General features: G+C 37.1%; 1 protein-coding gene across 3 annotated transcripts in view; it reads right to left on the bottom strand.

Moving 5' to 3' along the window:
• gabrb3 (gamma-aminobutyric acid type A receptor subunit beta3) overlaps positions 1-15,406 on the bottom strand; it is a 458,372-nt gene that overhangs the window by 324,666 nt on the left and 118,300 nt on the right. For all 3 annotated transcript variants that reach the window (XM_051927197.1, XM_051927198.1, XM_051927196.1), the window contains exon 2: positions 5,971-6,018. In XM_051927197.1, coding sequence (XP_051783157.1) covers positions 5,971-6,018 — 48 coding nt within the window. The remainder of the gene's footprint in view (positions 1-5,970; positions 6,019-15,406) is intronic.

Raw genomic sequence — 15,406 nt, 5'->3', positions numbered from 1 at the left:
TGGATATAAAATTAAAAATAAACATAATATTAACAAAAACTACATAATAACAAAAACATCACAAAAACAATAAAAGATACATATAAAGTGGAATATAAACATAAGCCAGGGAAAAAACAGTGGCTGTAACATAACTCTAATTGCATAGGCTGTTGTCCATGTCTACTAAGTAAATGAATTTTCCCACTTTTTTCTTCTCCCAAATAAATAACAATTAGTCACCTACCATTTCTCTTTGTCTCTTTCTTCTGCCTTACCAAAGAACCTTGCCCAGCTTATCCCCCTACTTAGGGTCTAATCGCTTGAGCAGAGGGTAACCTATGAAGCCCGCCTTAGATCTTCTTCTGAGTCTACTGCCAAAATGCAAATCAATGTCTTTAGGTGTTAGCTGTTTATAAAACCATGAACAAGAAATAAAATATCTGATAATCATGTTCTTCAAGATGACAGCATTCATCTGTGTAAGCAGATGGTCAAATAAGAAGAGATCAAAATCCAAAGTGACAGGCTGCTGCTATTAATTAAGATAAAAAATTGTCTTGAGTTGCAAAAACATAAATGTTATCTAGCACAGCCAGCCAGCCAGCCATTATCCAACCCACTATATCCTAACTACAGGGTCACGGGGGTCTGCTGGAGCCAATCCCAGCCAACACGGGGCGTAAGGCAGGAAACAAACCCCAGGCAGGGTGCCAGCCCACCACAGCAATTTTAGTATCTAGTACAGAAACAGAAAATATTTAAGGTATGACAGACCATTTTATTTCTTTGATTACTGGGAACATCATAATAAATATCTTCCAGTTGATTACAATAGATAGACTTTTTTTAAAATGCTTGGTAAAGGAATTTTGGTATTGTGTAGCCATTTCAAACCACATAAAGGTAACTTGGCTTGCACACTGTTTATCAGTTTAGTAATTTATGTTGTGGGCGGCTAGCAATTAATTTGAAAACAAGAAGGGGAAGATGATGAGAAGAAACAGAGAGTAGGTGACATACTAAAATTCTGTTGTTCATTACTACATTGTAAATCAATTTTGTCAATATTGTTTCTTAATTAAGTATAGCATTGGATGTGTTATTGGGAGACTTGATAATAGCAATATGATTTTATGGGTAAGACAATAAAAAAATCTGTGTTAATGAGTGCCTGAGCACCAAAAACAAAGGGTTATGGTGAAAGGAACTTTCAGAATTATGAGATGATAAAAGTGGTATTCCCACTGATGGCGCCACTGTTCTTTCTAGTATACATATGGAAAATACAGTATCTGGATATAAACAACAAGCTGGTTAAGTTTGCAGAGTCTAGAGATTACCACACCAATATATTAGGTTTCATCTTGACTTAAACCTCAGTTAAAGTCATGCATTTCTGAAAATAATGAATTGTGTCTGCTTTTTTGGCAAAACCATGCCCAACATTTTATATCAAGGACTAGGACCTTTAATTCAATCAGGTGTGGATGTTATAGATGCTTATGGACTGATTTATGGATGAAACTGGTACTTAGAGTGATTATTGAGCTAAAGTTCGTAATAAATCTTCTATAATAATTAGCAAAGCCTACAAATTGTAGTACTTACTTCACAGATTTCAGAACTTTCCAATCCTTAATGGCTCTTTGTTATGATTAGCTTCTTTATTTTTTTCCCTTGGGCTTTAAACAAAAAGTATACATCTAAAGAGAGGTTTAGAAGCCCAGGGAGATTTGTTTCTAACATTGTTTTTCATTTGGAGTTGATAAATATGATACTGAAAATTAATCATGTGCTCCTCTGATGTCATTTGTTTTTTTTTTGTGGGAGATGCCATTCTGGAGAATTAGTTTTGATGATTGGTAAGTTGTTACTATGTAGGGACGACTGGAAGTTTTGAAGTCTTAGCGAATCCCTGCTTTAGGATTAGCTTTATGGTTTTGGCTAATATTGACTTCCTGGCAATGATGTTTGGTTTGTCTTGACTATACAGTAATCCCTCGCTATATCGCGCTTCGCCTTTCGAGGCTTCACTCTATCGCAGATTTTATATGTAAGCATATTTAAATATATATCGCGGATTTTTTGCTGGTTCGCGGATTTCTGCAGACAATTGGTCTTTTAATTTCTGATACACGCTTCCTCAGTTGGTTTGCCCAGTTGATTTCATACAAGGGACGCTATTGGCAGATGGCTGAGAAGCTACCCAACCACAGCGCGTATTATGTATTAAATAAAACTCCTCAAATATATTGTGAGCACGGGGGCTGTTCGCACCCCTAGAAGATACGGCCGCTCCTCAAAAAACGCTGAAAGATTACCTTCACAGTGCTCCCTTCTTAGCTGGCTGCTTTGCAAGCGATATGCTTCCTGCATGGTGCTTCGCATACTTAAAAGATCAAACAGCACGTATTGATTTTTGATTGTTTGCTCTCTCTCTCTCTGCCCCTGACAGGGGGTGTGAGCAGAGGGGCTGTTCGCATACTGACTTGGAGGATACGGACGCTCCTCTAAAAAATGCTGAAAAATGCTTGCTTCCTTCCTTGCAGCTACTTTGGCTTTTAAGTATGCGAAGCACCGCCGGACAAACAGCCCTATTGATTTTTGACTGTTTGCTTTTTTCTCCCTCTCTCTCTGACGGGCACTCCTTTGAAGAGGAAGATATGTTTGCATTCTTTTAATTGTGAGACAGAACTGTCATCTCTGTCTTGTCATGGAGCACAGTTTAAACTTTTGAAAAAGAGACAAATGTTTGTTTGCAGTGTTTGAATAACGTTCCTGTCTCTTTACAACCTCCTGTGTTTCTGCGCAAATCTGTGACCCAAGCATGACAATATAAAAATAACCATACAAACATATGGTTTCTACTTCGCGGATTTTCTTATTTCACGGGTGGCTCTGGAACGCAACCCCCGCGATGGAGGAGGGATTACTGTATTTCATCTTCTGGGTCTCAATTCACTACATCTGCTGGCAGTATAGCTTCATTTTTGTTTAAACCATACAGTAATTAGACGTTTACCTCTGAGAAACAACACTGACAATTAGTAAATAAATATACTTTTCCAGCTTTGCATATAATTAGTTATTCATTAATCTCTTCATAACCTCACAAACATTAGATACGTGAGTAGATAAATTGGTAGAAAAAATTAATATTTCATCTACATAAGCTAAGATATATTCTCCCAGCACATCATGAAAAATATTCTCAAAGGACTGAAATGCTCCTGGATCTTTAATAAATGGATGACTAAATACTCATAGTGGCCACTACTAGTTTTAAAGGCTGACTTCCACTTATCCTTTCCTTTAATTCTAATGAGATTATAAGCACTATGCATATCCAGCTTAGAAAAACTGGTTGAACCTGAGACTTGTGTAATTAAAGGTGTAAACAAAATTTTATTTTGTTCCCTAAAATCTCAACAAGGTAGAAGAGAATGTTTTCTCCACAATGAAAAAGAAGTCACCCCCATAGGCTTTCTGGATGGTGTATTGAAACTATTAGCCACAAAGGAAACCATTCAAAAACACCAAAACAAAAAAACAAAAATCAAATCAAAAAAGCAAATCAAGAATCAAAAACTAGAAACAAAGTCCAAAGTACTAAGAACTTGCAGTCTAAATGGTGCTGCCATATTCTATACTAGCAGCACAATGATGTCACATGTGACACAACTTTGGCTATCCCCTCCAGCAACAACCATTGCAATCATTAAAGCTAAAGGAACAAAATGGCATCAAATGTGAAAATTCAAAAGGGCATCACAACAAAATAGCCCTAAAGAAATTATTATAACTATATATAGTTATAGGGGTCGCACGGTGGCGCAGTGGTAGTGTTGCTGCCTCGCAGTAAGGAGACCTGGGTTCGCTTCCCAGGTCCCCTGTGTGGAGTTTGCATGTTCTCCCCGTGTCTGCATGGGTTTCCTCTGGGTGCTCCGGTTTCCTCCCACCATCCAAAGATATGCAGGTTAGGTACATTGGCGATCCTAAATTGCCCCTGGTGTGTGTGTGTGTGTGTGTGTGCCCTGCGGTGGGCTGGCGCCCTTCCCAAGATTTGTTCCTGCCTTGTGCCCAGCAGACCCCCGTGACCCTGTGTTAGGATATAGTGGGTTGGACGATGACTGACTGATATATAGATTATGCTGTTAGGTACTGTATGCCTACAGTTTGTTGATCAGTTTGCCAAGTGGTATTGTACTAGAATTGATTGAATGCCTATTTCTGGTATCTATACTACTATTGTGCAGGGGCTTGGGATATTTTTGTTTTCCAAGCCAAAAAAAAAAACACACATCGGGTCACATCAAACATCAAAACAACGATGACTGTGTTTTTGCAAAATGAATGACTTGTTAATAAAGAGCTTCCCCGCAAAAATACTGTCACTCAGCAACATTAAACTAAACTGATAGGGCGTTTTTGGGATAACATCAGGAAAAAATGTCCAGAGCTGTGGCGCATCCAAAACTGAATTTTGTACAATGACAGCGCTTGAAGCACAGTTGTCCCTCTCCTTTCTTCTCTATAATATATCTCACCTGGCACCGGCTGATGGTGTTCCTCTATAAAGGTTATTTAGTCCTATTTTATATACATAATACAAACCACCACAATGTCTATTTGTGCTTATGTCATCTTTCTGCAATGATCTTCCCCATGTTTTGGAAATATTAAAGTCCTTCAACGCCATTTTAGACTATAAATTTAAAGGGCTGTTTTCTGCCACTTAGGCTTTTTGAACATTCTGCTATTTTTCCAGCTATTAGCTGTTTTCCTGACTGATTTAAATATTATGAACAGTTCTGATATTTCACACTCTCTTCCTTTTAATTGATTAGAGTTTTAGTCTTTCCTCTTCTGATTGATTTGGAATGACAAGAAATAACAACAGCAATGTTTGTATAGCACATTTTCATAAACAGAATGTGTCTCAAAGTGCTTTGCAAGATTTCAAAGAAATAGTTACAAGAAAAAAAGTTAAATTAGACAAGAATAATAATGAACAAATAATAAAAAAAATAAATCAATACAAGCTTACATAACATAGATATATAAACACTAATTCATGACAAGTGTGTACCAATGCCTCACTTTCAGATTTGTAAGTATACAGTATCACTGGGCCTGTATGATGTGTCTGGAACTGGGTAAGCCCTCCATCACTTTATTGTGTTCAAGATTACTAGAGTATATGAAAAATCCTAAAAATTAGCTTAAAATAGTTTAAATATGTGCATAGGCTTTATCTCTCCATTTGCACAATGTACTTGATGAGCTTTTCTTCAGTAGGTATTTTTGATTCTTAGTGATTCATGTTTTCTTATTGAAGAAACACTGCACAGTCTTTGTGCATGCCCTAATATTCATGTAGATATTTATGCAGACTACGTCCCCTAAAGTTATCACCATGCGGTTCATAAAGTATATTCCACTCTTGCCTCTTTCCGGCCATCCTACAGAGCCTCCTCAACTTTCTTTGTTTACTTTCTTGCAGCCCTTTTGATAACTGACTAGTTTATATTTGGTGATGAGACTGACAGATCTACCTAGGGTAGTCACATCCATGGAGTGTTAGGCCTCATTTACATTAGCATAAAACATTTCCAGGATCATATTTTTGCTGATCGTGTACTAAACAAATTCTGAAAAGTTGGAATACTTTGCAATGTTAAACCATTCTTTGGTTTATACTGACCTAGGGTACTAGGCAGTTTTAATCTATTCTATGCATTTGTTTTGCCTGTTTTATATATTTGATTTTCACATTTTTATTGTAACTAATGAAAAAGAATTTGAGGAAGGTGTTGTATAATTTAAGGGCACATGGCAGAGGTAGAGTTTTGAAATAACTTGCAAATACTTTTAATATATAACATAAATTAAGTACCTTTAACAAATCAGCACAAATATCCCAGATTTATCAGTTGTTAAATTAGATCACAGTAGTACTTTTAAAATATTGCATAAAATAAACCATACCTTGTATCATATATTGCATATAACTTCTTGTTCCCATCAACTGCATTCCTTTAAAGAAAAATTAAAAAAAATATATCAGTGTGGTGCTATTCATGTTGAAACATTCATTTCATAATTTCTTAACAGACCTTTAGTTTTTCTCCAATAACTCAGAGATGCATATTTTACATTAAATAGCATCTGTCAATCAACCCATTTGTAATGAAATTTATCAATAAACTTTTAAAAATGTTATTCATATTTGTGCTGCATTTTTTATTGTTCAGTTTAAATTTTATGTAGGCCACAAAAATGTATATACAGTGATCCCTCGCTATATCGCGCTTCGCCTTTCGCGGCTTCACTCAATCGCGGATTTTATATGTAAGCATATTTAAATATATATCGCGGATTTTTTGCTGATTCGCGGATTTCTGCGGACAATGGGTCTTTTAATTTCTGGTACATGCTTCCTCAGTTGGTTTGCTCAGTTGATTTCATACAAGGGACGCTATTGGCAGATGGCTGAGAAGCTAGATTGCTTACTTTTCTCTCTGTCTTGCGCTGACTTTCTCTGATCCTGACGTATGGGGATTGAGCAGGGGGGCTGTTCGCACACCTAGACGATACGGACGCTCGTCTAAAAATGCTGAAAGATTATCTTCACGTTGCTACCTTTTGTGCAGCTGCTTCCTGAAACGACATGCTGCACGGTGCTTCGCATACTTAACAGCTCGAAGGGCACGTATTGATTTTTGACTGAAAAACAAACTCTGTCTCTCTCTATCTCTCTCTCTCTCTCTCTCTTTGTCTGCTCCTGACGGAGGGGGTGTGAGCTGCCGCCTTCAACAGCTTTGTGCCGCGGTGCTTCGCATACTTAAAAGCCAAACAGCCCTATTGATTTGTTTGCTAGAGATTGTTTTCTCTATCTATGTGACATTCTGTGCTCCTGACACGCACTCCTTTGAAGAGGAAGATATGTTTGCATTCTTTTAATTGTGAGACAGAACTGTCATCTCTGTCTTGTCATGGAGCACAGTTTAAACTTTTGAAAAAAAGACAAATGTTTGTTTGCAGTGTTTGAATAACGTTCCTGTCTCTCTACAACCTCCTGTGTTTCTGCGCAAATCTGTGACCCAAGCATGACAATATAAAAATAACCATATAAACATATGGTTTCTACTTCGCGGATTTTCTTATTTCGCGGGTGGCTCTGGAACGCAACCCCCGCGATGGAGGAGGGATTACTGTAAATCCTAGCCCAAGAAATACAGTACATATTTGGAGTGTACAGTGCCTTGTGAAAGTTTTAATCCCCTTCTGTGTTTATCCTGTTTTGTCACATTGTAATCTGGATTTTATGTAATGGACTTAACAATACTGTCCAAATTGTTGAAGTGGAATGAAAATAAACTACCTTTATATATATATATACTGTACATAAACAAGTAAAAACTGAAAAGTTGAGAGTGCATGTACAGTATATTCATCTCTTTTGCTATGAAAGTCCTGAAAAAGATCTGGTCTAACAAACTAACTTCAGAATTTACAAAATTACTTGATGAGGGTCCACCTGTGTGCAATCAAAATGTCATGTGATCAGTCATGTGATATCTGTATAAATAGACCCATTCCAAAAGGCTCCTGACTCTTCAACATCACTTCAATCCAAACAGGTCAGAGACAAAGTTGTGGAGACGTCTAGATCAGGATTGGGTTATAAAAATCCATTATAACGAAAAGGAAATGATATGGCACTACTATAAATCTGACAAGAGAAGGCCGTTCACCTAAACTCATGGACCGGGCAGAATAGATTCGATTAGATTAGATTAATCCTCTTCGTGACGAAAAGCACATAAGGTGTTGACAATTTGCCTCCATCTTGTCCTGTTCACCCCATGTTAGTTCCATCTACTTCATCTTATTTATCACAGTTTGCCACCAAGTTGTTTTAGGTCAGCTTTGTTTGCCTTCCCAGTTGGTGTCTATCTTAGACCAACCATAGGTATACTGTTCTGGTCCATTCTGAGGATGTGGCCAAGCCATCCTATGCATCGGCACTTGACCTCCAACACCACATTCTAGCCCCTAGTTTCCTTGTAAAGGTCTTCATTAGAGATCTTCTCAGGCCAGAAGATATGAAAGATCTTCCTGAGACATTCACTGTGGAAGGTGTCAATCTTATTCATGTCTCCCTTTACAACACACCAGCATTGAGAGCCATACAAAAGACCAGGTTTGACATTGACATTATAAAGTCTGACTTTTGTTCTCAGGCAATACTGTTTGGATTTCCAGATAGGTTGAAGTCTTGCAAATGCACTGTGTGCTTTCTCAAGTCTTGCTCTGGTGTCTTTTTGTGCTGTATTAACCTTACTAAAAAGACTGCCAAGATATGTAAACTCCTCAACATATTCGAGTGGAGTATCACTTACTCTGATAGGTGCACTGGGATTTATGCACATCACTTGTGTTTAAGAAGCAATAATGTTGAGGCCTGTTTGCTTGGCAAAGATGTGCAGTCTGTTAGTCTTCTCATGCAAATGGAGTAATTTTGTGGAAAGGGCAGCTAGGTTGTCAGCAAAGTCAAGATCTTCAAGCTGGGATAATGGAGTCCACTGAACAACAGGGCAAGGAGAGTATTAATCAGAGATGTAACAAAGACATGAAGGATAATACTGAAGGAGCTGCAAATATTCACAGTGGTGTTGGGAATATCTGTCCACAGGACCACTTTAAGGTGTACACTCTATAGAGTGGCATTTTATAATATTACAGCATGTGGCACACTCCAGAAATAAATGGAAGAAGGTATTCTGGTCACATGAGACTAAAATGTAACATTTTGGCCATAATGGGAAATGCCACGTGTGGCACAAACTCAACATTTCTTACCACCCCGAGAACAACATTCTCACACTGAAGCATGGTGGTGGCAGCATCATACTCTGGGAATATTTTTCATTGTCAGGGACAGGAAATTGGCAAAGATTGAAGGAAAAATGGACTGCACTCAATTCAGGGCAATTCTTGAGGAAAACCTATTTAAGTTTGCAAGAGATTTAAGACTGGGATGAAGGTTCACATTCCAGCATGACAATGACCCCAATCATACTGCTAAAGCTACACAGGAGTGGTTTAACAGGAACCATTTAAATGTCTTGAAATGGCATAAGCAAAGTCTAGTCATCAATCCAATTGAGAATCTGTGCCATTACTTGAAGATTGCTGTACACCAACATAACCCATCTAACTTGAATGAGGTGGAGCAGTTTTGCCTTGAGAAATGGACGAAAATCCCACTGGCACAATGTGCTAAGCTAATAGAGACATTACGCAAGAGACTTGCAGCTGGAACTGCAGTAAAAGGTGGCTCTACATAGTATTCACTTTGGGGGATGATAAACTTATACACACTCATAATTTCTGTTTTTTTGCCTTAACTATTATTTGTGTCAAAATAAAAAATATTTTACACCTTCAAAGTTCCATATAGTATAAATCAAATGATGCTAACCGATTAAAAATCCAATTTTATTCCAGGTTGTTATGCAATATTGCAATATGCAATGCAATAAAACAAGACACACACTGGATGAATGTCTCGATGTATGCTGAATAATCCAGGTAAGGAAATTCTAGAAAGTTGATTCTGTTCATCTGGACATAGTTTCAAAACACCAGGTCTCGGTGGCTTTCAAACTCCAAAACACGCCACGGTAAAAATTGGACCACCCCAAGAATCAGGTGCCCTGGCACAGACAGAGTAATATAGCTTACGCAGTTAAGTGCCAGGAGGATTGCCGTAAATTATACATCGGGGAAACCAAACAACCACTGGCGAAGCGGATGGCACAACACAGAAGAGCTACCTCGACAGGCCAGGACTCTGCGGTCTATTTACATCTACAGGACAGTGGTCACTCTTTCAGTGATGAAGATGTGCACATCCTTGACAGGGAGGAATGCTGGTTTGAGCGAGGAGTCAAGGAGGTCATTTACATGAAAAAGGAATAACCATCTCTGAACCGAGGAGGGGGCCTAAGGGTACCTCTTTCACCATCTTACAATGCTGTGATTGCAGCCATTCCCCAACTCTCTGTGAATGGTACTCATGGCCATTGATCAATGGACAATTTGCATATCATTGATCACATGGCCCACTGTTAGTCAATGGTGCTAGTTTCAGTCATTATGCAAAGGTACTGTTTATAACTTTATTATAACTTTATAACTGAGACTGAGGAAGTCACTTGGATGAGTGATGAAACATACCTCCCTCGGAAAAAAAAACTATGTCCTGATGAACAGAATCAACTTTCTAGAACACTGGATGAATATTTTTGCAAGGTACTGTATAAGTTCTTAATATGTGTAATAGTGCCATTTTTTCGGAGTAACCAGGATTTCTATCTCACATACCAAAGATGGCAGTGATGCTGTCGACTCCAAACTGTCCCAGCGTGAATGTGTTAATATGCCTCATGATGCCTTCCACTTCTTACCCAATGCAGCCAGCAAAGGCATCAGCTCCTGCCACCCAGAAATGGAGAAAGTGGGTTGCAAAACTGATGAATGGACAATGGTTTAGCATCTTTATTAATATGACTAGATTATATTAAATTAGAATGCTTTATATAAATAATAAAAGTACTAATCCACTTAACCTAAATCATAGCATTTATACAGTATATGACAATGTTATAATTACTGGTTTATAATGTCCTTTATATAAAAAGAAGTAAATTGTTCCATTATACTCATCAGATATTGCAAAATGGGGATTATGAGGTTGCTTGCATTGCTCCATTTAGCTTATTCTTTACAATGTCAGTTATATTGTTCCAGTTGGCCCCAGTCACTTTAGTTTGCTGCTCTATTTGAATTAGTGATCTTTTCCCATAATGTTAAAAGAAAAATCAATATTATATTGAGTTGCATTAGTTGTATCATTTAATGCAACAGGAGTAAATGTTTAGACATGGAAAAGACATTAAAACTCGTCCAGTAGTAGTCTTTGCCTGCAGAATAAAGTTAAAACATTTTGTAATTATACATTAGCATCTCTGGATTATATTTATCTTGAATACTTCTGCAAGGAGAGTGAAAAAGATCTAAAATGGATTTGCATGTATACAAACAGAGAGATATGAGACATACACTGTGTTTATAGCCTCAAATATTGTTTACCGAGTGACATCTAAAACAATCTGTTATTAAACAACCTGCCTGTAATTGCATTCTGCACCAAAGAACTGCATGAGATTTGACACAGCATATAAAAGCTTTTTGTTATGTAAGCAATAAGTGGTAGTCTCTGATTTGATGTTACTGTTCATATAATCAGCCTTTCATCTGCAGAAGAGAAAAGGCTAATCAGACATCTCTGCTCCAAATAGTAACTGGATTAGGCAAGATAGAAGAATAAATTAGCCCCAGAAGAAGTAAGCAGTGCTTAGTCAAGTTTATCTTATTGTTTAGATAAGTTTTATTTTTCCCCAATGTAATGGATAAAGTCTGTTAAATGCTGTTTTAACACTTGCTTTTTGTATGGCGCTGTAAGACAGTTTTTTGTATTTAAAAACAACTGCTTTACAATGCATAAAAAGTTAAATTAAAATACATAAACAATTTCAGTATGTCTTTTATTCATACAATATCTAATGTAATTTTTAAGAGCACAAGGTATTATATTATTTAACTGTGACATGTGCAAAGCATTGGTCCACTGGGCAGCATACTCAACACACTTAAGCAATTTAGACTTGCTAATTCACCTAATCTGTATGTGTTTGGGATTCACAAACAAAACCTGAAATATCCAGAAAAAAATAAAACATCTACAAAAATGGAGAATGTGTAAACTTACATCTAGGAGAATTATTAACCAGCAATACAAAAAATATCAGGGTAGTTGACTATTAATAAAGCTCCAATAGGCTCCTATAAGCTCAGTTTACATTAGAGTTTAAATTCTTTGACATGAGGAGTGTTTATAAATAGAGACTCAACATCAGTAGACTGGATGGAATTTGAATGGTCACACAAAGCTCATTCTACAGCAAACAGCAAACTCACAAATAGCATGCATTTTGTTTGGTCTGGAAAGCATATGTATAGTAAGTAGGTGAGAGTGTTGAAGGGATGGATAGAGAAATCAGCAACAGGAAATAGTGATAGACATGGGTAGAATGAAATTAGAACAAGCAGCCGAGAGGACAAATGAGATTTTTAGAATGGACATTATTCAAGTAACAAATTATTCAGTCTATGTATAGTGTCTTTCTTTGAAATGTTAGCTTTTTCAAGGTTGAAATACATTACCTGAGGTCCTTTTTCATTTTTAACAAGATTACAAATCCAACAATATCTATGTTAAAAATAGTTTCTAAGAATAACAAAACAGTTTAAAAATATAAAATGCATTTCATCTTAACATTTCATAAATAATGAACAATTAAGAATGTTCAAAGCCAACTCCTCATTGCCTCATTATCACTTATTATAATGTGCTAATTGAATTTTCCCAAGGCCTTGATTGTTTATCCGAGTCTATTATATGTTTTGGTCATACCTTGAGTGAATTCATATTTTCAGAAAAAAAGAAAAAATTACATGAATAAAGAGTCAAAAGCTTATTACTTAAAATCAGTTGGGTAAAACCAAGATAACAAGACTATTGTTTTCTATGTATCATAATATTTAAAAATAATAGTGTTAGTTTGACATTTAAGTAAGAATTTCACTGCACTCTGTACATGTGGCAATACTGGCAGCAGAAAAATATTTTTATGATATCTATGTTCATTAACTCAGCAGACAACAATGGAAGCAAGGAGGTCCTGTTTGTTGAATTATTCACAGAGCTACCACGGTATTTAGCAAAAATGTTTGTTTATACTGCAGCCTAATAAAATACACAAGTTACATATATACAACATTTCAGATTAATAGTAGCATTCAAATGGCATTTCATACTAATAGTTGTCTTATAAAATACATCACATAAGATATATTAAAAAAAATGGACAAATGGTTCCCCAATCCATAAGATCTTTAACTCTAATGGCATCATCTGACATGCTTTACAAATACAAGACAGATAACTTTTGAGGGAGTAGTCTAGATAGATAGATAGATAGATAGATAGATAGATAGATAGATAGATAGATAGATAGATAGATAGATAGATAGATAGATAGATAGATAGATAGATAGATAGATAGATAGATAGATAGACAGATAGATAGATAGATAGATAGATAGATAGATAGATAGATAGATAGATAGATAGATAGATAGATAGATACTTTATTAATCCCAAGGGGAAATTCACATACTCCAGCAGCAAAAAATATTACATTAAAGAGTAATAAAAAATGCAGGTAAAAAAATAGACAATAACTTGAATAATGTTCAACGTTTACCCCCTCTGGTGGAATTGAAGAGACGCATAGTTTGGGGGAGGAATGATCTTCTCAGTCTGTCAGTGGAGCAGGACAGTGACAGCAGTCCTGTCGCTGAAACTGCTCCTCTGTCTGGAGATGACACTGTTTAATGGATGTAGTGGATTTTCCATAATTGATAGGAGCCTGCTGAGTGCCCGTTGCTCTGCTACGGATGTCAAACCGTCCAGCTCTATGCCAACAATAGAGCCTGCCTTCCTCACCAGTTTGTCCAGGCGTGAGGCATCCTTCTTCTTAATGCTACCTCCCCAGCACACCACTGCGTAGAAGAGGGCACTCGCCACAACCATCTGATAGAACATCTGCAGCATCTTACTGCAGATGTTGAAGGATGCCAGTCTTCTAAGGAAGTACAGGCGGCTCTGTCCTTTCTTGCACAGAGAATCAGTATTGGCAGTCCAGTCCAATTTATCGTCCAGCTGCACTCCCAGGTATTTATAGGTCTGCACCCTCTGTACACAGTCACCTCTGATGATCACGGGGTCCATGAGGGGCCTGGGTCTCCTAAAATCTACCACCAGTTCCTTGGTTTTGCTGGTGTTCAGTTGTAGGTGGTATGCATGGTTTTTGGTATTGTCAAAAATATTCACCAACTACAAGCTGGTTCGATAGGTTCAATAGTCACTTTAGGAAAATGGCTGGAGAAATGCATTAAGAATTTATAATTAGTTAATGCTAACAGACAACTTTTTGGTTTAACAATTTATTTATTTGACAAAAACTATGTGCTTTTTAGGTAATACACAGTGGCGGCTTGCATATAGGCACTGTGGAACTGCAGCACCCCCTATTTCCACTTGATATTATCGATAACATTTAATATAATGAGTCCTTTTTTCTTTAATTCTTTCTTTATACTTGTACAATATATAATCCTTAAGCTTAATGTCAGTAGCCATCCCCCACTTTATGAAAAAGATACAAAAATCTTTGTATGGAACTGTGCACTTCACAGTTCCAGCGGCATGGTGTTTGGCTGTTGTGCGCATGCGCACATAGGAAGCTGCACGCGAGGCTGCGAGGGAGAGATAGCACTGTCGCTCTTGCAGTGCCGACCCTGGCGTGCTGGTGGAAGGCAGTGTTTTTTTTTTTTACTCCGCGTGTGTTGTGCTTAAAAACCGTGTACCATATTCTTGAATGTGATAAAGTGTAGAATTAGATTATTATCCTGCTTCCAGCTATTCTATTTGATTCATTTTTTTTTCGGTTTCTGAATAAATTTTCTTTTTATGCATGTTTGTTTCCTTTTACACAATTTTAAAACAAAGGCTAAAAATTTTCTGGAGCAGCACCCCCACTAATTTTAGCTACGAGCCGCCACTGGTAATACATATATGAGCATGCAAATTAAAATATGGCTGTCTTTAATTGTTTCCAGCCTCCAAAAGATAGAACTATATGAAGCAGGCTCAATAATTTATCAATATCATATTCTAGTAGAAGTATTGCTCACTCAAAATTAACTGCAAAAAGACATAAAAAGCAACCTCTTTTATGAATCTTGGCACTGATTCATGGATGAGTCTATGTGTTGTAGACAACTCCATCTGAAGCTTCAAGAAGTCATATTGAAGTAGTGATTCAGACATGTTGGTCCATTTATTGATTCATGAGTGCATGTGTGCGTGGAGAAAACACTCTTGAAAAACTGTACAGCAGGCCCTGATACATTTAACTGAGTTTTCTGGAGAAGTAGTCATTCTTTGCAAAATTCCTATCAATGCAAGATCAAAGAAGCTGTTGTCCTGTGAGGCACCTATCATGCAAGCTGTTCACTCTCATAAACATGTCTTCTGGTTCTGTTGTGGCTTTTGGTCTTCTGGACCTGTTCCTGTCAGAGTTTCCAAGATCCTTTTGATGGTGTATGAAACTGCACTTATAGACACTTTGACGTTTTTTGCAGTTTCTCTTATATCTCTCGTATACAGGTTGTAATTGTCTGTCTTCCTTTGTTAGCTGCTTTTTTCTTGGAATTATGATAGCAACAT

This window comes from Erpetoichthys calabaricus, chromosome 4 (assembly GCF_900747795.2).
Source record: "Erpetoichthys calabaricus chromosome 4, fErpCal1.3, whole genome shotgun sequence".
Taxonomy (NCBI): domain Eukaryota; kingdom Metazoa; phylum Chordata; class Cladistia; order Polypteriformes; family Polypteridae; genus Erpetoichthys; species Erpetoichthys calabaricus.
This window is presented reverse-complemented; position numbering and strand designations above follow the sequence as displayed.